Genomic DNA, 25238 nt, shown 5'->3' on the forward strand with positions numbered 1-25238 from the left:
AAACAGTCAGTCCCTGTTCCCATTCTGATGGGTAAGTGCTGCTCAAAATGGCAGTGCCTGCCCTGCAATTATCATTAGAGCTAATGAATGCCTCAGTGCAGCAGGCAGCTTGGAGAGGCCTATTTATACTCAGGCTCTCAAAATGCACAGCAGGCGGCTGAGAGCAAAGCATGCATTTCACAGAGCAAATTTAAATGGGACAAATAATGACAAACTCTTCCACCTCTTTTCACATGTTCTTAAAAATATAAGGGTAACCACAATGGATCAAGCCAATGGTCCATCTAATCCAGCAACCTCTTTCCAACAGGAGTTAGATGCTACAGATAATTCTAGTTTAAACATAATAATAATAATAATAACATTTTATTTATATCCCGCCCTCCCTGCCGAAGCGGGCTCAGGGCGGCTAACAACATATTCATGTAATTATGCAAGGTTTAAAATCACATTAGTCTTAAAACATTCCAATAAAAAATGAATACAAATACAAATAGATTTCAGGTGCTAATTCTGTTCATAAAATAATGGTGATAGAAGTCACCTAACATCAGTCGCTCAGCCGGCAAAGGCCATCCTAAAAAGGGTGGTCTTGCAGGCCCTGCGGACTCTTGAATGAACTTTTCCCCAGATTCATTAGATTGAGTGAATCTCAAACAAGACCACCCAGCTCCCTTTAGCAGGGTATAAACACCAACTCTTCTTTTCTAGTCTTCTGAAAGATGAGGGGGGCTGCAGCCAGGCCTAGTTAAGTCATGTCAGTCAGGTGGCATCAAGTCACCCGGAGAGTGCTGTCAGGCTCAGGGTAGCCAACCTCTAGGTGGAGCCTTAAGACCTTCTTGGTATCACAGCTGAACTCCAGACAACGGATCTCTCTCTCCTTGGAGAAAATAACTGCTTTAGAGGGTAGACTCTATGGCATTATATTCAGCTGAGGCCCCTTATTGTTCCCAAAGCTCCTCTATTGCAGATAATATCCTCTTCTTGGCCCTGATTTGCATAAGAAAAGCATCAGCCAGGCTTTAAATATATGAGGTTGAAGTGGCACATGTAGTTCTACCTTGAGAGTGGGAAAACAGGCCACAGTTCATATACATAAATGTGAACATTGCACTAATGAAAACCATTCCCATCACCTAGCTAAATTTAATTTTTTTTAAAAAATTGCTGTTAGTCATCAGTATATACTCAGTATAATTGACCAGGCAACATTCTTTGTTGCACAGATATTTAACACAGCTACTGTTCCCAGGCAAAGACATACCCAAGGAAAAGCTTGGTGAGTCTCCCCCCCCCCATTTTTTCAAGTTTGTGGCTTGGGGGGGCTGGTAGGAAGGGGCCAGGTGCCTGTGTGTGTGTGCATGCAAATGTGAAAAGGTGGAAATTTTGTGAGCATCCCATCTAATTCTCACAAATGCCTGCAGAGCATTTCTGAGAATACAACCTGGTAGTAAAATTACAGGTGATTTTGGATTAAGCATGGGCTTGCAAACATAAATGTAAATTTCAGGTGCTGGGGAGGTAGCAAAAGAGGAAGACTTTGGGTTCAAAGTGAATTTCTGGGACAACTGCTTGGCTGTAGGATGCTGAACTAGATGAACCACTTGTCTGATCTATTTGATCCCCCCATTCCTTAATTCCTATAGTACAGGGGTGGCCAAGGGTAGCTCTCCAGATGTTTTTTGCCTACAACTCCCATCAGCCCCAGCCATTGGCCATGCTGGCTGGGGCTGATGGGAGTTGTAGGCAAAAAACATCTGAAGAGCTGCCCTTGGCCACCCCTGCAATAGTAGGTAAATATTCTTGCTTCTGGAAATCATGTTGTTCTTTCCATATCAGCGTATACCCTGTGACAAGCTTTGAGTGGTGTAGCTTTGAACTACTCAGATTCTGAATGTGATATTTGATTGAAACTTTGACTATGAATGAATAGTGACTTCCATCTTTAATAGTTAACTTTTAAATAGCTAAATGCTCCAAACTGCCAAGGAAGCCCCCAAGAATCTCACATAATCACTGCAGAACAACGTCTTACTGTTATTATACTACGATCCTCCTTTCATTCACTGAGTCATTTAATTTTTAGTGAAAGCAAAGACGAATGAACTCACAATGGTTGTACACATCATCTTGCATGTGCTCAGATAATAATATATAAGACTAGAGCTATACATGGAGCTCTTTTTAGATGAAGATATCAAATTGCCCCTTACTGAAATGTTAGCATGGATGTGGCATTTTCACCAGTGTAAAATATGTTAAGCTGTATTGTTGCCCCCACAGACGGAAGAAAGAGATAGACACAAGGGTTTGGGTAACTAAATGGCCACTTTCTTTCTTTATTAATATAACAGCAAGGGCTATAAACATAACAGGCAGCATGGCACGGCCAGGGGACAAAACACTCCTCCCCTGCCGTATGACAGGCAAACCACCCTGCCCCTAGGTATAGCCAAATGAATGGCTCGTACCCGGCCAGCATAGCAAAAGTCATGCCCTGGAGTTCCAACCCCAGCCACACGGTTGGAGGGCAGATCAATCCAGACAAACCCAAGGCAGTCCGCTTCATCACTCAACCAGTCGCACGGCCCAGGAATGATTTAGCTGGACCCTGTGCCCCAAAACTGGGGTGCTAATGGTGCTCACCAAGCTGCATAACGGAAGTTAGGCAAAAACCCAGCCACCGCGAGGCCAAGCCTCTGCTTAGGCCATTGCGCCCATCTAAACCCCCAGTACTTCCTGTAGCCCCCGTCTCAGATCATCCAAAAAGGCGTCATTCCCCTTATCGGAAAGATGGATGCCTGTATAAATCCGTGCAATCAGTACGGATCCCAGGGTGAGGATGAAAGTGGCCCAACCACCCCTCCCCCAGGGCTTTTTTAAATTCCAAATTTGCTTTGTGGTGAGCTCTCTCAATCGCCCATGAGTCCCATGCCCCATGCCGTACTTGGCGCGGGATCATGGCAGACCACACAATCAAAGTTTGAGGCCAACAGCTCTTAATGACTCTAAAGTCATCCCTGGCCTGCAGCACAAGGGCTTTCCCCTTGAGCAGTCCTAAGTCATTCCCTCCTAAGTGAGTCACCACAACATGCAGCGGCAGAACATGATAATTTTCAAACAATAAGGGCAGTCCTATTTGTGATCAGTCCTTTTCAATATTTTTTTGTAAATCTTAGGGGTTAAAAAGAACAAATATGGCAGAAGAAAAGTCTTCAAAAAACAAAGGTATAGTTTGCATTCCTCTCAGTTTTAAAATCAGTTTGCTGTTGTTTTTATAACAGGGGTGGTGTGGTGGGGGATAATTTAAAAATGGGGTGGCTGCATTATATTTCATATTTTTGGCATTTTAATAGGCAGGCCAGAAGAGACCACATGGCTGTGAAGAATGGTGGGAAATGATACGTTCAAAAATACCATGTGGTAAATATTTGATTTGCCTTTGTGTGTGAGGGTGAATGAATTTAAGGGCTTTTCCCTTTTTAATAAAAGTTTGAAAAACCTAATTTTTTTTCATTAGGCCAGCATGCCCCTGACAAAGATGATGATGGGCCTTCTAAGGAAAATTTCCCTCCTCCCTTATCCCTGTTGGAAACCAAGAGACGCCTGAAACCACTGTCTGGTAAATTTTAAGTTTTGCTTCACTTTTCTGGATTTTCATTTTAAAAAGCAAGCTTAATGTTTAATTTTTATATGGTGGGGAAATGATTTTTAACTTTGTGCCTATGTAACAACTCTCTACTGTAGATGATACTGTAGATATATATATAAACTGCATGACTGTTTTGGCTTGCTGTGTTAATATTTTTGCTGAGGCTTGCCATTTTATTTTCATTCAATCTTCTCTCCTAAAGATGTCACAAACCAGAGATATCCTCAGAGCACAATGATCTCCACCTCACTGAGGTCTGGACGTGACCACAAAGCATCAGCACAGCAATCCAAGCTGCAGACTTCCATGAAAGGATCATCCACCCTGCCCCAGCCAAAAGGATGTGGTAAAGTGAAAAGGAAACCCACAAACCAAACAGACTGTAAACACCTACAAAAGGGTGCTTTTGAACCACCCTCTAAGAAACAGAAAATTGACAATGTTAATGTGGATGCCTCTTTTAGGGACACATGTGAACGCATGCTAAAATTGCTGATGGCTGCAACAGCTGGAATGCAAACAATTGCTGACCATGCAAACAGTTTTCAATCATTGGATATAGACAGCTCCTGCAACCCCTTAATTGCTGCCTTTAAAGGCAGCCTTATGGGTTTCTGGTAAGGTTCTGAAATTATTTCACAAACTGATTCAGTGTGTAAAAGCAGGGAAAGGGGTGCAAGCCAGGTTAGAGGCTGTCAGCCCTGCATTAATATCTCTACAGATGCCCCTTATAGCAAGATATGTGAGCGTGTGTTGAAATTGCTTGGCATTACAACAGCTGCTGTGCAAATACTTAACGGCCAAGCCACAAGCTTTCATTCTTTGGGGCTAGATGGCTCTTGCAATCCCTTAAATGCTGCTTTAAAAGACAGCCTTGTTGATTTCTGGAAAGGCTCTGAAAGAATTTTACAAAGTTCTACTGTATGTCCAAATGGGGGAGCCCTGCAGATAGGCACAGGGCAGGTCAGGGGGCCTCATCACACACATCATAGGAAAAGCAAGCATTTGCAATGGAGAAAGGTTTGGCAAAGAGTCCTTCAAAAACACCTCAAGAATGCAAAAAAGTTTAAATCTAGACAAAAAAGAAGTGACTCTCTTTTAAGGTTTCTTAGCAGAGTCAGGGCCTTTGAGAGGCCAAATATTAACACAGGTGATGGTGCCTCTCTCAGCACAGAGGGAGAGCCTGCTGCCACCTCCATTTTGCCAAATAACAATGCAGTCCCTGCCGCTGAGTATGCAAATGATAATTCAGTTCATGGTGCCCCTCTCAGCACAGAGGTAGAGCCTGTCACCATCTCCAATTTGGCAAATAACAATGCTGCTGCTGAACAAGGCCCCTCGTCACCCCCACAAAAACTGTCCCTTAGCCCTGACACACCAAAGGTTTACCTAGAAAAAGTTGGAGAGTGGGAACGACATCTTGCAAACTTGCCAATGGATCAGTATTCAGAGGCCTTCAGGTTTGTAAACTCAGAGCAGTTAAGCCACCCTGCCCTCATACAAGAGGCAATACGGGAAGCTATTCAGGGCTTTCTTAACGATATGAGAGCCAGAGTCCAGGATGGTGATTTAGTGCAGCTCCATATCGATGAGGCGGGGCTAAGCAATCCCCTGCATTCTGTAAGGAGACCAGCAGGTGGCTTTCCTGCTGATGAGTTTATAAATCAGATGTCAAACCTCATGCAGAGTAATGCCGAAATTCATCTTCATGGACCTTAATTATGACGGTAATTAGGAATAGAGGGGGGAGAGGGAAGAGAGTTATAAGTACCATCCTTAGCTGTGGGGAAACAGCTAAGACATGGGGTAGCTCCTCCAATCTCATCCCCTTCTTTGGCAGTCCCTTTAAACCAAGCTGGTTTAATTTGTTTTTAGACTGGATTTTAATTTTTTTAAAAAAATTTAAACTGCCACAAAATTCCTTCCCTTCTTAGGGGGAAAAACCCACCGTGTTTTTCTCCTTGTGGCTTCACGATTCCCAAAATTTTTACACCTCTAATTATTGTACACACTGCTGCTTTTCAAAAGAAGCAGTAGTTCCCACTTGGCATTCTGATATCCCTTTTGCTCCTTTGTAGAGGGGTACAGCAAACCAAGAGCCCTCCTTCCTTTCTGATTCTCCTTCTTCATAACCCAGGAATGCTTTAAGTTAAAGACACACATGTTTTCAATTTGATAGGCATTAAGCAGCTGAAAAACCCAGGCAATTGTGTTCAAAGAGTACCAGATCTGACAGCATAAGGCATGAATGAAGCCCTGCATTCTGAGATACTTGTGTGAATAACCAGTAGGCTATATATAATTATATATATCTGAGGTAAGGAGTCCATACCTCCTGCACTAAGGTGTAGCTCATAAGGTGACAATGGCAAACAGTGAGATTTCTAATTGTTACATCATTTTCTCTTACAGCTTTAATTAGGATGAGTTTTCAGAGCTCTAAAATCTAATTTTTAACCTAAAGAAATCTGTGTATCTCATTTCTTTGTCTAGAGCTAACACACTGTTCACTGAAGATGTTATGCTTCTCTAAATGCAGTGGGATCTTTATCTTAATTACATTTAACTTTAAAGTTTTCATTAATGTCAACTATACTCTTCCTCAAATGAAGAAAATGTTTTAAAGCCCTTTCAGTCTGGCTTTTCTATAGGAACAACTCAACCTATTTCATTCTAAAGCAAAACTTAGTATAGCTTGTAACTACTGGGATATTTCAAATCTAATATATATATGAAACCAAGCAAATTGAGACCGGAATAGTAGAAACAGCTTTAAAAAAAAGAAGCAGCAGCATCCAGCCTATAACTATGGCAAGGAAAAGATGTTGTACCAGCATTAAGCAGACTATTCAGTAGTTTTATTTTCTTCCGAACAATCTCTTACTGTTGAATTATACGAAACAATTATGAAATTTACATACAATTATTTTATTCAGGAGCGAGTCCAGTAGTCAAAGCACATGCTTCCTTTTCTCAAGGAGAAAAATACGGTAGCAAAGATTTAAAAAACCTGATACATGGACAACATCCACAATACTATGGCCCTGGGTTTTGTGCAAACAGTATGAAATAAAAAACATATGGTTTATGTATGTGAACAAGACTTTTCTTGGTTTTTACCTATTATTTTGCAGAATGTAACTAGCTTATGGAAAGAAGGAACAGACAGAATGGAGGAAGAAGCAATGAAAGATTATCAGAAAGTGCTCAAATTCTTCTTTATCATATGTTCCTGAGTATTCATTTGTCCACAAAAAAGCAAATTATGAAATTATATTTTGGAACAAAAAATGGAAATAAATATTTCAAAAGGAACAAAATTCAGGCCTCCACCATTAGCAGGAAGACATTTTATACAGGGCTAGTTCTGTAATCTCTAAATTATCCTTAAATTAGAAAGGTAGTCCTTAAGGCACTGTTTCAACACTTAAGAGGGAAAGGAGTGTGAGAAACCAGCTGAAATTGACATTAAATAAACATTTAGAAGAGTCAATGCAATGGAATGTAAATGAAAAATTAATCTCTTTTTTCCCTCCTGCACAGGGATTTCTCTTGTTAATCTATTTAGCCACCAGTCCCATTATGATAAAACTGGATCTCCAATAGCATGATCAGGATTGCAGGTGAAGGAAATGGTGATGGCATAGCGGGTGCCCCAGTGGACCTTCTCTACATGATGAAGGTTTTCTGAGCCTGAAGTGAAGAAGGAAACTCGACCTGTAAGACAAGAATACCAAGTCAGGAGGAAAATCCAAGCACATTACATTTATCTGGCTGCTAGCTCCTAGTACCTAGGCATATCTGAAACTTGAACATTATCTGAAAACTTGGTACCCTAGGTCTTGAAGACAAAGGAGATGCTACTTAAAATGAAGAGGCTGCAATATGAGAACTCGATATGTACTTATATTTGGGTTTCAATGACAAAACAATAGTTTTCAGCAAGATAGCAAAGAAAATGCCACAGGGTAACCGTTCTAAGTAACCTGCACTGCCATCCTGCTAATAATATCATTCCTGATAAAAAGCTTTTTGCATTTTCAGGAATGTTCTGCAAACCACATGTCAGATAACCAGTCTGATTTTTTTTCCCCTGTTCTTGAGCACCCCAGACCAAAGCTGCTTGACAACTGCTTCAATATGAAGGGAATGCCATCCTCACCATAAATTGGGGGAACAGCATTTGTGAATACTGTCTGTATTCTACATGGATGAGGATCCTTATCTGGGAAAGTGAGGAAATAGACACATTTGCCAATATATTCCACTCCCGATCAGTAGCCCCCATGCTCCAAGAATTATGTAATGTAGCTGCCTGGAGCTTGTTTCTAAGTACCCTCGAGCACTATATGAACCTCAACAGTGATCTGGCAGACAACACTTCCACTACTCCGTAACTGACCACTAAGCAAGAGAGAGGTTACTACCCAGATGATTGCACCATCCTCAGTACATTTATATTAGCTTTGTTCAATACACAAATGCTAAAAACTGAACTAATAAATAAAAAGCTGCCCTAAGTGGGGAAACCATAATTATATTTATACATCAAATTCTGCCTTGAATTAAAGCAGTTCCACAAACAGACAACAGGAATAGAGCAAAGCACCTTTAAGACCAACAAACTTTTATTCAGAATGTGAGAATATCTGTTAATTATTCTATTAACAGACATTCATTCTCACATTCTGACATGCTACTGTTTTATTGTGTCAAGCACAGGTAGTTCAATAACAGAGTCCTTTGTTTTCAATCAAAGTTACTTCTTTTAAACTCCAAGTTGCAGATAAGACACTGCCTTCGAGAAGACTGAAGAAGTAGGGGTTACAGCATACTATATAGATACAAACAGACATGTTTGGAATCTTGAATTCAAAGGGCAAAGCAGCAATTTTCTTCTACCTAGTAACAGCCTTCTAACGCCAACCCATGACCAAGTTAAGACCTGTAGAGGCCTGGGATATTAGGGGGGGGGTGTGTGTAGGCACTAAAACAAAGCAAGTCAATTCCGTTAGATGGCTACAGGGACGTGAGAAAAGGGGGGTTGGAAATGGATGGTACCCAGAGCCCTTCTTTGACAATACTTCAGCCATTTATATATATGAAACAACAGTGCTTGACATAGTGGTTTCCCACGCTAATGCAAGCCAGATAGAAGGTTTTCTGAATTTGTTAATTTTACTATTCTGCTATTGGATTTTAACTTTGTACCACTTTGCATTCTAAACCCCACAAGCTATTTGCAGCTCTGCTTACTGTACCTCATTCCTCGTCTGAAGAAGTGTACATGCACACGAAAGCTTACATTCTGAATAAAAGTTTGTTGGTCTTAAAGGTGCTCCTTGACTCCTGCTTTGTTCTACTGCTTCAGACCAACATGGCTGCCCACCTGGATCTATCCAGACAAAAGGAATATCAGAGCACATTCACTTTTCTATAGAGAGGCTCTCAGGTATTCTGTTCTTAAACTGCACAATATAAACATGTTAGCCTACGAAAACCATGAGATACACATGCTACAACAGATTCCATTCTTGTTTGCCTTAGCAAAAGTTGCCTGTTTTATCAGTACAGTCCAATCTCTGTACAATGTGTCACCATCTCGCCAGTTCTGTGAATTTAACTGCGTACTTCAAGGATTTTTGTTCCACGTGGCATTTGAAAAACCCAGCAATCAGAAAATAAAAACGTGTTGAACTCAAGATGTTATTGTTATTCTGGTTTCAAATAATCAGCTATTCAGAGCAAATAGTGATAATATACATAGCAGCATAGAACCAATGTTCATTTCAAGAGAATTACAGAATGTGCCATCTAAATTCCTTGATAAAGACAATTAATAAAGAGAAGGCCGGGTGAGTAGAACGTAGACTTTTAGTTTTTTGTAGGCACTTAACTGCAGTTGCTGAAAAGAAAACCACAAGGCTAAGCAAAGAAAATACTGTTGTTGCCCTTTAGATGACAAAACAGTATGAATATGGCATTTTGAAGTACCAGTCTGGTGTCAACAAACCCCAGTTAGCTAAACCATTTGCATTCAGATGTCACAACTAAACTGGGGCTTGATCAAACCAGTTAATGAAAGTACAGTTCATTGTGATATCTCAACACAGCCGTGGATTTCATTTTTCTTAATTCATATCCCAAATTTCATGACAAGCCAGTGTAAGTTCTGCAGAATCAGTATTCATAAGCAACAGAGATTCACTATAATAATTTCAACTGTTTGGTGTAGTGGTTAAGTGTGCAGACACTTATCTGGGAGAACCGGGTTTGATTCCCCACTCCTCCACTTGCACCTGCTAGCATGGCCTTGGGTCAGCCATAGCTCTGGCAGAGGTTGTCCTTGAAAGGGCAGCTGCTGTGAGAGCCCTCTCCAGCCCCACCCAGCTCACAGGGTGTCTGTTGTGGGGGGGGGGGGAGGAAGGTAAAGGAGATTGTGAGCCGCTCTGAGACTCTTCGGAGTGGAGGGTGGGATATAAATCCAATATCTTCATCTACCTCACAGGGTGTCTGTTGTGGGGGGGGGGGGGGAAGGTAAAGGAGATTGTGAGCCGCTCTGGGACTCTTCGGAGTGGAGGGCGGGATATCAATCCAATATCACCATCATCATCATCATCAACTGAAGAAACCAACATTTCTGCTTCTATGGCCTGGGTGTTCTTTAATTTAATGATTCAGACAACTGACTTTTTATTCTAAAGTTTAAATGGTCACAAATGTGATCACAGCAATGAACTTTTATTACCCATTTTTGCTAAAATATGAAGTTCTTCCCATCATAGTGTAGCAATTGCTATAAAAGCTGTACCTAAGATGCTATCACAAGGCACTGAAACCTATCCTACGATTAATATCAGGTGTATTGCCAGTACACATGAGGCTACTTTATACTGATCCAGACAACTGGACTGTCTTAGCTCAGTACTGTCTATTCCAATTGGCAGCAGTTCTCCTGGGTCTCGGAGGTCATCGACATCACCTACTATCCAATTATTTTGTAACTGGAGTTGCCAAGGGTTGAACCTAGAATCTTACCCATGCTACAGAAATACCCTACTACCAAACTACCTCAAGGCTAAGCAGACCTTTTTTTGTTCTGTGCCTGCAAAAGGTTACGGACAAAAAAAAATAAGAAAGACATCAGAACTTATTTTCACTGCTAGCTGATAAATATTTACTGACAAAACTATGGCACCATTACCCAGAGAATCCCTGAAGAGATGCCTCCTTCAAAGTGTAAGAAAACTAGAAACTTGAAAAGAGATCACAGATATTAGTCATTATTATTATTATTTCACTTACTACTTGAGGGCAAAGAACATTATAGGACCTTAGAATAAGACATGGATCTTGCTTTGTTAAGAGCTTGAAGCTCTGAGTGAAAGTTTGTTTCAACTGTAACTTAGTTTTATATTAGGATTCCCCCACCCCTTTTCTGTAATGTGTTACCATTTGTTACAGTTTAGGAGAATAGTTGTTTTTCTTTTGAAGTGGCTGAGCTTGGTCAACTGGAATGATTTGAAAAACACCTGAGCTTAACAAATTTCTTACTCAACTATTAGAAGTAGGAAACCAGCCAGGGAGGCAGTGGGGCCCTTGGATGACCATGGGGTAAAAGGATTACTGAAGGAGGATAGGGAAATGGCTGAGAAGCTGAATGAATTTTTTGCCTCCGTCTTCACTGTGGAAGATGAGAACTTTTTGCCCGCCCCAGAACCACTAATTTTGGAAGGGGTGTTGAAAGACCTGAGTCAGACAAATTAAAAACTAATAAGTCACCGGGTCCGGATGGCATACATCCGAGAGTTCTGAAAGAACTCAAAGTTGAACTTGTGGATCTTCTAACAAAAATCTGTAATCTTTCATTGAAATCTGCCTCTGTTCCTGAGGACTGGAAGGTAGCAAATGTCACCCCCATCTTTAAAAAAGGTTCCAGAGGAGATCCGGGAAATTACAGGCCAGTCAGTCTGACTTCAATACCGGGAAAGTTGGTAAAAACCATTATCAAGGACAGAATGAGTAGGCACATTGATGAACACGGGTTATTGAGGAAGACTCAGCATGGGTTCTGCAAGGGAAGATCTTGCCTCACTAACCTGTTACATTTCTTTGAGGGGGTGAACAAACATGTGGACAAAAGAGACCCAATAGGTGTTGTTTACCTTGACTTCCAGAAAGCTTTTGATAAAGTTCCTCATCAAAGGCTCCTTAGAAAGCTTGAGAGTCATGGAGTAAAAGGACAGGTCCTCTCGTGGATCAAAAACTGGCTGAGTAATAGGAAGCAGAGAGTGAATATAAATGGGCAGTCTTCGCAGTGGAGGACGGTAAGCAGTGGGGTGCCGCAGGGCTCGGTACTGGGTCCCATGCTCTTTAACTTGTTCATAAATGATTTAGAGTTGGGAGTGAGCAGTGAAGTGGCCAAGTTTGCAGATGACACTAAATTGTTCAGGGTGGTGAGAACCAGAGAGGATTGTGAGGAACTCCAAAGGGATCTGTTGAGGCTGGGTGAGTGGGCGTCAATGTGGCAGATGCGGTTCAATGTGGCCAAGTGCAAAGTAATGCACATTGGGGCCAAGAATCCCAGCTACAAATACAAATTGATGGGGTGTGAACTGGGAGAGACTGACCAAGAGAGAGATCTTGGGGTCGTGGTAGATAACTCACTGAAAATGTCAAGACAGTGTGCGTTTGCAATAAAAAAGGCCAACGCCATGCTGGGAATTATTAGGAAGGGAATTGAAAACAAATCAGCCAGTATCATAATGCCCCTGTATAAATCGATGGTGCGGTCTCATTTGGAGTACTGTGTGCAGTTCTGGTCGCCGCACCTCAAAAAGGATATTATAGCATTGGAGAAAGTGCAGAGAAGGGCAACTAGAATGATTAAAGGGCTGGAGCACTTTCCCTATGAAGAAAGGTTGAATCGCTTGGGACTCTTTAGCTTGGAGAAACGTCGACTGCGGGGTGACATGATAGAGGTTTACAAGATAATGCATGGGATGGAGAAAGTAGAGAAAGAAGTACTTTTCTCCCTTTCTCACAATACAAGAACTCGTGGGCATTCGATGAAATTGCTGAGCAGACAGGTTAAAACGGATAAAAGGAAGTACTTCTTCACCCAAAGGGTGATTAACATGTGGAATTCACTGCCACAGGAGGTGGTGGCGGCCACAAGTATAGCCACCTTCAAGAAGGGTTTAGATAAAAATATGGAGCACAGGTCCATCAGTGGCTATTAGCCACAGTGTATGTGTGTATATAAAATTTTTTGCCACTGTGTGACACAGAGTGTTGGACTTGATGGGCCGTTGGCCTGATCCAACATGGCTTCTCTTATGTTCTTATTGGCTGTAAGGAGGGAGAGTTTTCTCTCTGCTTTTTTTGGTGTGGTTTGTGCTATGCTGATTTATATATTTGGTTTGTTATATAGCCACCCTTATAGGGCTGGTTGTGTTCTGGATTTGTGCTTTATGGTACAAACATGTTAACATTCTTAGTTCTAGTCTAGTAATTTCATCTATCTAGCTGTACCCCAGCCACTTTGCTATCAATATCTCTGAGCTCACCAACCTCTCTGGATGCCTGAGGCCAACACGGTTCCAGCAGCTGGACCATGGGCATGCAGACACAGACTTCCTTGAGCCCTGATCCTAGTCGGTTTAGCCCAGGGGTGGCACTGAGTTCTCTCTGGTGCGGCAAGCAGGCCATCCTGTCAATTCTGACAAGTTCCAAATGGTTCCATGTGCTGGGGAAGTGGCCCCTCATGGGTGCTGAAGGCACCCTGAAGCCCCATGGTGGGCTTCAGGCATCGTGGGATGGCCATTAGCAACTCTGTCATTTCCCATCTGGCCAGAGGGGAGGAGAGGCACCCCAGCTATCCCTGCAGCAATCAGGATGTTCCTGCCGCCAGAGGCATGTCCACACATGCTCCCAGTGGAGATAGTCCCTAAAGTCCTGCCACAAAGAAGTCAGTGGGGACTTCATGGGGACCAGTTCTCTGGGCCAACAACCCTCCACATCGTCCCCACCATGGGGAGGCAGGAGGTGCTGCTGCATGGTGATGTTGTGGAGCATAGCATACGCTGTGAACAACTTTGGCACTGCCAGAGGCTGCATAGCCCTGTGTGATGGAGGCACAAGAATCAGATCTTCAGCTGCCCAAATGCCCATTCAATCACCATGTATGTTTGTTGGTGGGCTTGGATGTAGTCTATATGGTTTGAGGATCATTTCGGGACAGGCATCAGCAAACACAGCAGCAGGGAATACCCTCAGTCACCTGGAGAGAATGGCATGTGAGTCGTCAGGGGTATTGTTCTCTGAAGTATGCCCACCCAGCCAAGCTAACCATACTAAGCAAGAATATCTTTGCAGGTAAACATATTTGGTTTGTTATATAGCCACCCTTATAGGGCTGGTTGTGTTCTGGATTTGTGCTTTATGGTACAAACATGCTAACATTCTTAGTTCTAGTCTAGTAATTTCATCTATCTAGCTGTACCCCAGCCACTTTGCTATCAATATCTCTGAGCTCACCAACCTCTCTGGATGTCTGAGGCCAACACGGTTCCAGCAGCTGGACCATGGGCATGCAGACATTAATATGAATGAATAAGAGCAAAAAGCCCATGCCCCGTGTCAGGCAAGAATAGATACCCCAGAGACTCCAGTGCCCAGATAAGGTCCAAAGGCAACAAAGGCACTGGAGAAGGGGCTGTAGACAGAGGAGGCCAGAACGGCTGAACATCCACCACCTCAGCGAAAAGCCTGGTGGAACAGCTCTGTTTTACAGACCCTACAGAATTGTAATAAGTCCTGCAAGACCCTGATCTTGAGCAGGCCCATAGCTAGGGAGGGGCCAGACCCCACTAATCTTCCCCCTGCTTTACCTTTCTGGCCCCTCCACTGATCGTCCGCCACCTTCCTCGTCTGCCTGCCACCTTTCTCGCATGCCTTCCTTGGCCGCTGCCTCCCTTGCCTGCCTGCTGCCTTTCTCAGTTGCCCGCCACCTTGCTTGCTTGCCTGCTGCCTTCCTCGCACGCCTGCTGCCTTTCTTGTCTGCCTTCCTTGCCTGCCCACCATCTCCTTGCCTGCCTGCCGCCTTTTTCCACCTGTCCACTCTGCAGGCTGGCCTGCAGCATGTTCCTCCAACACTTCTCCAAGCAATGGCCATCTCCTTTGTGGCCCCCTCCCACTCCACCTCCAGCTTAGGCTCTATCTGTGCGGCTGGGAAGATGGTGAGCCCTGCCAGTGCACTGGGTCAGGGCAGAGGCAGATGCCAGCACGGGAGCATTCTGACTGGTCTTCCCTTTGTGTGGGGCTGAAGCAGTGAGAAGGAGCGGGAGGGGGGGGGGGGCTTGCGGCGGTGCTTGGTGTGGGAGGACGACGAGTTCAGCATGGGTCTGGGGGAGGCACATGTCCAGTTGAGGCAGGGCCCAGTTTTTTAAAAGTTAGTTATGTCATTTTGTGCCTCATGCACACACATCTCCCCCCCCCCCCCAGCATTTTATCCCCTAGATAAAACAGATTCTGAAAGGCTGGTGATGCTGTTAGCAGCTGCTAAACTTTTACTTGCAGCAAAATGGAAAGACTCCTCAATACCTATGGTTGAACAATGGGCCAATAAATTATGGGACCTTTTCACAATGGGGAAAATTAGTAATGCATCAATTCCTATTGAGTTTGGTAGACAACAGAAATTTATTACGTTGTGATCTCCTATTGCTGAATATTTGTCTGCTGCAAAAATGTTCCCCTCTAATCCTTTTTTTTCATAAAATGTGTTATTGGTAAGAAACTTCTGTATGCACAATGTTTTATATCTTTGGATGATGATAAGTTTTGAGTATGTATATATATATGTGTGTGTGTGTGTGTGTGTGTGTGTGTGTGTGTATATATATATATATATATATATATATATATATATATATATATATACACACCGTATATACTTGAGTATAAGCCGACCCGAATATAAGATATAAGCCGAGGCTTCTAATTTTACCCCAAAAATCTGGGAAAACTTATTGACTCGAGTATAAGCCGAGGGGTGAGAAGCCTCAGGGCCAGCGTGGGTGAGGCTGGGGGAGGCCTAGGCCCCAATCCGTGTGTCCGGGGAAGCCGCGGGAAACCAGCAGCTGCTTTGTAGGCGGGCGGGCAGGCAAGACGGCTTCCTTTCTACTCCTCTCGGGCTTCCCAGGGTCTACAAGACGGCGCATGGAAAGGAGTCCCCCGCCCACTTGCAAGGAAGGAAGCAGGAGGGAAAGAGGGAGGAAGGAAGGGAGCCCCCGGGAGGGAGGGAGGCAGAACTCTTGGGGCGCGGAAACAAGAAGCCGGGGAGCGGTTTCCCGGCGAGGCTGGCGTGCTGTGGCTGCTTCACTCGGAGGCCTTCGGGGAATGGAGCAAGCGTACTGGCAGGCAGGCCTCCCCAGCCAAGGAGCTGCAGAGAGGGACAGACGGATTGCCAGCCATTGTCCCCCTCAAGCTCAGTCGGCGGAGAACCACCCACGGCCCCCCGCCTGGGATCCCGCCAGCCACGCTTCTGGCCGGGCAGGCGGCTGATTAATCAATAAAATATGCAGGTGTATGGGCAGGCCGGATAGTGACTCGAGTATAAGCCAAGGAGGGGGTTTTTCTGCCCAAAATTTGGGCAGAAAAACTCGGCTTATACTCGAGTATATACGGTATATATATTATTTTTGATTAAAAATAATTTTTTAAAAAAGGGTGGGAGCATGTTCCACCAGGTTGGGGCGAGGGCTGAAAAAGCCCTCAATCCTGGTTGAAGCTAAGCAGATGTCCCTCAGGCCGGGGAGCACCAGGAGGTGCTGGTCAGAAGAGTGTAAATCTCTCTGGGGCTCATAGGAGAAGAGACAATCCCACAGGTATGACAGTCCCAGACCACATAGGGCTTTAAAGGTCTGAAACCCTGAACAGCATCTGGTATTCAATCGGCAGCCAGTACAGTTGGCACAACATCAGCTGGATATGCGCCTGCGTAGGCACTGTCAGCATGCATGCTGCCGCATTCTGCACTAGCTGCAATTTCCAGATCAGGCTCATGGGTAGCACTGCGTAGAGTTAGTTACAGTAATCTAACATGGAAGTGACCATTGATGAATCACTATAACTGAGTCCGGGGGTGGGGGGGGTGAGATAGCAAACCAGTTCTGCCAAAAATGATAAAAGGCCAATCTGGTAACCAAACTGACCTTTGCCTCCATGGAAAGTGAGGGATCCGGCATCACCCCAAGACTCTTTACTCTTGGTGCTGGCACCAGTGGTGACTCACTGAAGGCCAGAAGCCTAATTCCTGATCCCAGACCATCACAACTCAGGTACAGGACCTCCATCTTCATTTGATTCAACTTCAGCCAGGTCTGCTGCAACCATCCAGCCACAGTCCCTAATGCCCTGCCCAAAATATCTGGGGCAGAGTCCAGTCGGCCATCCATCAAAAAGTTTAAAGTTGATGCATGTTTTACAGGATGTCACAGATTTAAGAATTCACATATTCAGCCATTATGGTGTGCAATGTTCTTTAAAAAATACTCTCCAAAAATATTTCCTGTAGCATCTTTCATGTCACTTACTACCATCTATATCACACTAGCTAGAGGTATGAGGTGAATAAAACGATTGGTTCTTACAGAACATTAGTTACAGAAACTCTATCCTTTTAGTAGACTACTTAAATTCTCTAAAGAGTGGCTAACAGAGAAAACAGTGAGGGAAAATCATGCTCAATACACACTGCTCAGCACACACTAGCAGAAATACCCCTTAGTATTAATGCAGATGTAGCAATAAAAAGTATTGCCTTCAGTGTAAGGTAAATATTCTATATGGTCCCACTGCAAATTGTGTAGTGAAGACAACTCTACCTGCTCGAGGTTCTACAGTCCTATTTGCACCTTTATCCATAAAGACAAACCGTCCTCCACCAAAGTCTTCTGTATAGTCTGATAGGTAAAGCAATGATGTGTAGTCAAAGGAACCATAAGTCACCTAGGAAGAAAAATACACAATACAGCATCTAATTTGAAAGGTACTTCTCTGTGCCTCTCGAGGACCAGTTAATTTGGGAATAAATTAAAATACATTTTATTTTAAAAGCTCTTTAAATAGAAAACACATTGAATGTGGTAGTAACATAAAATCAGTTTATCAATTTGTTCATTTATTTCATCTCAGTTCTCTACGCCAAGAATCCATATTTGTCTCATAGAGACTAACCCATTGAAGAGAACAGGGCCATCTTTCTGGGAATAAGCCAACTAAATTCAGAAGATGAATACTGAACAAAATGGCCTCAGGAGCTGTTCTTATTGGACATTTTTATACTTAAGTACATAGACCATAGAATAGCTTGAAACTAGTTTGATAATTAGAACCTCTTAATCCCTCTCATCTCAGAAAGCTGTTATTACACCCTTATCTTTCTACTTTGTTGTTCCAACATATTATACTACTACTGATTTTATGTTAAAAAAATTTTTCTGCTGAAGGAACATTTACCAACTTCAGCTGAATAAATAGTATTCGTAACAACGATTAACACAAGCTTTAATCCTCTATGAAAGACAGCCCACTGCCCTTCTCCAATCCTCTAGCAACTGGGTTCACCAGGGAAAGTATTTCAAATAGGGGTGTGTTAAAAACAACAACACGCCAACAATCCCCCCCCCCCAAAAAAAAAATTGGGTCAACTGAACCCGGAAAATATTGGTATTTCCAAATATTCCTGAATAGCAGTATCAGTATTGCACTGGTATTTGGGTAAATATTCAGGAAACCCGAATTTATTCATTTATTTATTCCTGGCATTTATATCCTGCCCTCCCCGCCGAAGCAGGCTCATTCTATTTCATTATATCCTATGGGGATGGTATAATGGAGAATTGTTCAATTTAAATTAAGTTTAAATTCCTTCTGAGTTCACTCGCTGAGTCTTTAAACTTTAAATGCCTTCTGAATTGGACTTCCAGGTGAACATGGTTGCTCACTAGATGCACTCTGTGCTTTGTCTATACCCCAACGAGGACATTTATGCTATAAACACCAGAGGGAGGTATTGCCAATCCCCCTTCCCCTTCTGAGGAAGGGCTTCGATAAGTTGGCTTATCTGGATTCCTTCCAGAACAGCTCTGATAATATGGAGACTATGGGCACACAGAGGCAGAATCTGCCATTAAGAGAAGACCTTTCACCATCCCTTTTGGACTTTCCCTGGCTTTTCCCACCGCACCCCCAATTAGGTCCTTCCTCCCCATTTTTAATTTCTTCTTTTGCATACAACAATAACATTATAAAGTAACTTAAGGGAAACAGTTTAATGAAGAGCTAAGAGCTATCCCCCACTTCCATTTTGTTTCATCTCCCTACTATGGATAATTGTCCCATCCTGGAAGGGAAATATTTATCTCTTAATGGCAACATGATATACAGAACTCAAAGCTCTTTGAACTCATTGAATTGAAAGGGAGGGAGTACTAGATTAATGAGGCTGCTATCTTCAGCTAAAACTTTCAACATGAATGAATATTTTTAAGGAGCTTTCGATGCTTCACTTTCTCAAGTATGCCTGATATCAGTTTGATCCTGGAAACACAGATACAAACAATAAGGAATGTTAAAATCTGATGTTACTTCCAGGATGTCTATTCATCTCTAAGCATTTGATATTTTCTTGGACTATAGTGAGTAAGTCAAAAATTACATAGAACAAGAATCTGAACTTTTGTCTTACAGTACCTGTGTGATTCTCCCCTCTCCTTTCTTTATCTCTGGAAATTTTAGGTTTTGTTTTTTGTAACTTACTGACTATATAGCCTACCCACTCACTTGCACTGATTGGACACTTTCAGGTCAGGATCAAACTCATATAAGGAGTAAACTGAACTTTTTACCTTTACTTTGATCCTGCTGCTTTCCATCTTTTCTACAGACAAAAGAGTAATTTTGAAGAATTAACAGGCCAAGCTTCTAGCAAAAGAAGATAAGACTGAAAAAGCAACCTTTCTGTACTTAGATGCTGAAAAAGCCTTTGATAATGTGACTGGGGCTTTAGAAGCTGTGGTTGGATGGTTGCGACAAAATCGGCTGAAGCTCAATCCAGCTAAGATGGAGGTCCTGTACATGAACCGAGGGGGACTGGAGTCAGGCCTCCGACTCCCAGCCCTGGACAGTGCATCTCTTGTGCCAGCTCAGAAGGTGAAGAGTCTGGGAGTGATACTGGATGCCTCACTTACCATGGAGGCCCTGGTCACAGCAGTTGCTCAATCTGTCTTTTCTCATCTTCGGCAGGTCAGACAACTGGCGCCCTATCTATCCCTCCAGGATTTAGCTACGGAGATACATGCAATGGTCACTTCCATGCTGGACTACTGTAACTTCCTCTATGCAGGCTTGACCTTGGGGCTGATCCGGAAACTCCAGCTGGTGCAAAATGCAGCAGCACGGCTGTTAACTGCATTGCCTTTATGGGCAAGCATTCAGCCAGTGCTGCACCAATTGCACTGGCTACCAATTGAGTACCGGATCCACTTTAAGGTTTTGGTACTGATGTTCAAAGCCTTATACATCCTGGGACCGGCATACTTGAGGGACCGCCTTTCCCCATATATGCCCCAGAGGTGGTTGTTGTCTGCTCCACAACACCTGCTGACCATCCCTGGCCCAAAGGACATCTGTTTTGCCTCAACCAGGGTCAGGGCTTTCTTGGCTCTGGTCCCTTCCTGGTGGAATTAGCTCCCTATGGAGATCCCGTCCCTACCTGAGTAACTACCATTTCGTAGGGCCTGCAAGACAAAGCTATTCCACCAGGCTTTTGGTTGAGGCAGCAGGCGTCCTATTTCAGCAACTATTCCATCAGTTGGCCTCCCTTGTTGTGACATGCTTTACAGCCTTATTATGGTGCTGAATCTTATTATTAACACCATCACTTTTCTTGGGCCGAAACCTGCTGTATCTTGTGAAATATGCCCTTCCCAACAATAATGCACTTTATTTTGTTTTATTGTTCTATTTTTTGTTGTTACTGTATTGTTTTCAATTTAATTTGTAGGTTTTTATTGTTCAATTTATGTTGTAATCCGCCCTGAGCCCATTATAGGAAAGGGCGCAATATAAACCTACTAAATAAATAAATGAATAAATAAATAAATAAAATGATGTCACCAATAGATGATTATTATGGCAATAATACAAGGAGAAACAATGATTTTATAACCTATAGTAATATAAACTCTCAAGGTGTGGCTAAAATGTGGCAAGAGATCAAAGAAGAAGGAAAGGCGATACAATAGTGGATATACTTTCAAACTAAAAAAAACTATATTTGTACCGAGAGGTGCTATTAAAGAACTGACTGATTTTCAAACTATTGTTTCATAATCTAAAGACCATCTATTAGGATGAATGTACAAGTTATTGTTTCAATATGATTCTAAAGGAGAACAAGTTAAACCCTGCATGATCAAATGGATACGAAATTTCAGTGAAGAAATACAATTTCAATGTTGGGAATACCTATGGACTAAGAACATTAGATTTACTGCTAGCCAAGCACTGGTACAAAATGTTCTATCGATGGTATGTCACAAGAGATATTGAAAGATGGACAAGAATTACAAAGTGTCTTGTTAGAAATATAAAGAAGTAGATGGCACTTTTAATCATATGCGGTGGACCTGCATCAAGACAAAAAGATACTGGAAAAATATACATGAAGAGACCCAAAATATTTTAAAAACCGAATTCCCAATGAAACCATAGACTATGTTATTGGGAATCCTGCCAAACAATATAGAAATAACCACAAGACCAACTTAGATATATGTTGGAGCTGCCAGAGTTATATTAACAATGAAATGGAAAACAGAAGATTGTCTCATAATAGTAGAAAGAAAAACTAGCTGGATATGCAACAATGGCAAAACTAATTATATAAATAGAAGACCACTGAAAGAATCTCAGCAGAAATGGCAAGCTTACTGTTCATATTATGGGAATAGTTATGTTTTTTGACTCTTGAAATTTTTTGAATACTATACTGTGATGAAGATACTGATTATAGTTTTAATATTTTTATTTACTATTCCACTAGTAGTTAAATATTTACTAAGAATAAGACTTACAATCTAACAATAAAGATAATATTCAGGTTTTAAGAATGGTTTAAACTTAGCGTAGAAATTTAACTGTTGAAGATGTAACCTTTTTATTGTTAAAAACTAATGCTAATATTAGGAGAGCTCTTTTCTATTCTTTTAAAGAGAATGATGTTTCAGTATCTGCTTCTGTATTTGGAACATATATTTTTTATTAATACAGTTAATTTTACTTGTATTCATAATATTTGATAATTTTTGATGAATTCATATTTTCTCTACCCCCTTTTCCCTTCTGTATCCCACTTCTTCCTGAGAAAATAAAAATAATAATCCTGTACACGCCTTCTGAGTTCACTCGCTGAGTTGCACTACTACAGTCCTTTAAATGCCTTCCAGCGGCAACCAAATAAAAGCTGAATAACATCAACTTTTACGTGGGTGTAGCTATTTTGGTAGCTGAATCAGATTCTCTAATCTGTATTTGGCTGAATAAATAACAACGACAACAAAACTCAATATTTTTAGGGTATTTACTTTTAGGGTATATACCAAGAGCACATCCCTATTCAATTTTCAATTTTTTCACAATGGATTGGATCTAGATTTTTAAGCTAATGGAAAGCATGAGATGATTTCCAACTCCCATTTCCTTCAGCAGACACCTAATTTGTAGCTCATGAGGTTCCAGTGTCATTTTATAGTTATTTCCGCTAGCCCTGGTACCACTAGCCCTGGTAGGTGAGTCAATATAGCAAGCAACAGTCCAATGACACTCTGTGCTTAACTATATACAATTTATTTACAATATTTACATTCACCAGCAAAATGCTCTGCCAAACAACCATCTAGAGTAGAAGAAAAACATTGCACAGCACAGCACTGCTTATAATACAAATTACATAGTATCTGCACCAATGGGTTATGAGTGCTGAGTCATTGTGCACTGGACACTCAACCTCTGCACTCATTCCCAAATGCTGGTCAGAACTGGTTTCACTTCGTTGAGACTTGCTAAACCCTGGTGTCATCTTTTTGACACTGACTGCCAGATCAGCATGATCTCAGTAGTCACTAGCCTCATGCCTTATTGAGCATTTTTATATGCTGACGCTCCCCCTAAGGCATAGGCTGTGAGACCTAATTTAGATCTCAGATTTGTATACTTATCCACATTTAGGCTTTTGGTAAACATATCAGCCACATTCATTACAGATGTACAATCCTGCAACAAGATTAACTTTCTTTGCACATCTTTAACATTTTGATACCTTATGTTAATGTGTCTGCTTCATGGTTTTATCCCTTGTGCATCTGCTAGTTGCAGAGCTGCAATGTTGTCACAGAACACACGTATTGGCAGTCTGCATTGTATTTCTAGATCAATCAGTAATTGATACAGCCATTCTAGTTGTGTTACACAATCATTAAGCGCAGCATATTCAGCTTCACAAGTACTAGTGGCCACATAGGTCTGTTTTAATGATTTCCACAATACCAATGCACCATTTATGTACACGACATACCCTGCTGTGGATCTACCGTCCTGCCTATCACCTCAGCTTGAGTCGAGGTAGGCAGTGATCTGTTGTGCCTCATTCGCTTTTAACACCAATGTGTAGTTGGCAGTACCCTTAAGATATCTGAGTACCCTTTTTGCTGCAACCCAGTCCTTACCATAAGGATTTGAGCTTTTCTGACACAGTGTACAGCAAAACATATGTCAGGTCTGGACCAACAGGCAATATACAGCAATGAACCGACTAGAGATCGATACATGGACCTGTTCTCAAATACTCCTTCATCAGGCTCGTTTTTATAACCTGTAGTCATTGGTAAGTCTACACAATGTGCATCCAGCATGTTATATTTTTCAAGTAGTTTAAATATTTTCTCCTTTTGATTTAGACTAAACCATCCTTGTGAGTCTCTGCTCATGTCTACTCCCAAATAGTGTTGTATATTACCTAAGTGTTTCATCTTGAACAGATTTTGAGTTGACTCTATAAACCATTTCAATTGTGTGTCAGTGTGGAACAAAAAACAGATATCATCCACAAAAACTAATAAGTAACATTTTGTTTGCTCGATTGTTTTGCAGAACATACAGGGATCAGCTATACCCTGTTCAAACCCAAAATCAATCAGTGCCTTCCTCAAGCTCTGGTTCCATTCCCTGGCACTTTGTTTTAAGCCATATAATGCTTTGCTGAGTTTCAAAACCAAAGTTTTGTTTGAGTTTTCAAAACCTGGTATGTGTTCCATATACAGTTCTTTCTCTAGATGTGCATTTAAGAAAGCAGTGGTAAAATCAAAGCGATGTACCTGCATCTTGTCTTGCCCTGCTTTACACAGCAGCTTTACACAATGCTGCTTTTAAAGTATCTGCTTTTACAGTTAGAACAAACACTTGATCATAGTCTTCTCCTTCTATTTGAGAAAAACCTCTAGCAACCAATCTTGCTTTTCTCTTCATTTGACCATCTGGTAGTGTTTTCACTTTGTACAGCCACCAACATCCAATAGCCTTTTTATCAACTGGCAGACAAGTTAAAGAAAACACATTATTTAAGTCACCCAGAGGATGCTGCTAGGCCTAGGGTATGTTACTGAGAGGCGCTGCCTGATAAAAATGGAGTACCCCAGTGCAAATAAAGAGAGAGGGTCTCCTACTTCTGCTAAACAAAATGGAGTCTGACCAAAGACAGGCCAAGAAAACATTCCATCTAAACAGGTGGAGTGAACCCAGTAGAGAGCTTGTTTTGGTTGGCACCTGAAGTCTGTTTCTTAGCACAGTCTCACCCATTCCCTCTCCAGCACCTCCGCCCAAACGGGATGCATAATAACATGGGAATGGTGGGTAAGTAGTACTCTCACTCTGTGGTGGACGTGCAAGGTAGTGAATGACTATTAGAAGATAGTGCACAAACTATTACGGAAAATGTTGAAAACAGAGATTCAATTTAAACCAGAACTATTTTTACTGAATATGTTCCCCAGTGAATATACTAAAGACACAAGACATTTACTGGCACATATTATTACAGCAGCTGGAGTTTTGTTAGCACAAAAATGGAAGCTTCAAGGACTTCCTACAAAACAAGAATTGACTGGGAGAATATTGGAAACAGCCGAGATGGACTACTTATCTTCGTTACTTGCTGGTAAATCTAAGGAAAAAGCAAGAAAATGCTAGGAGCTGCTATATGTTTGGTTAGACACTTAAGTGTTATTTGTATTGTATTAGATAGCTGATGTGAACTTACATTATCTATTGGTGTGTGTGTATATATATATATATATATATATGTTAAGAATATAATCCAAAACAGACAGTTTGAGTAAGAACCTACAATATTTGTTGATATCAGGTTAAATGAGTTATAATACTTCATGTTTACCCAGATTTTACAGCGACATGCAGAATGTATCAGGTGACTATGTAATGATGCAATTATGTAATAACTCTG

At 41.8% G+C, this 25238-nt stretch overlaps 1 protein-coding gene across 1 annotated transcript in view; it reads right to left on the minus strand.

Annotated features, from left to right (window-relative positions):
* Positions 1 to 6564: 6564 nt before the first annotated feature.
* OGFOD3 (2-oxoglutarate and iron dependent oxygenase domain containing 3) overlaps positions 6565 to 25238 on the minus strand; it is a 67802-nt gene continuing 49128 nt past the window's right edge. The window contains exons 8-9 of the mRNA XM_060253407.1: positions 17542 to 17665; positions 6565 to 7369 (exon numbers count right to left, since the gene is read on the minus strand). Of these exons, the coding sequence (XP_060109390.1) occupies positions 7233 to 7369; positions 17542 to 17665 (261 nt within the window). The 3' untranslated portion in view covers positions 6565 to 7232. The remainder of the gene's footprint in view (positions 7370 to 17541; positions 17666 to 25238) is intronic.

The sequence above is a fragment of the Heteronotia binoei genome, chromosome 13 (genome assembly GCF_032191835.1).
Source record: "Heteronotia binoei isolate CCM8104 ecotype False Entrance Well chromosome 13, APGP_CSIRO_Hbin_v1, whole genome shotgun sequence".
NCBI lineage: Eukaryota > Metazoa > Chordata > Lepidosauria > Squamata > Gekkonidae > Heteronotia > Heteronotia binoei.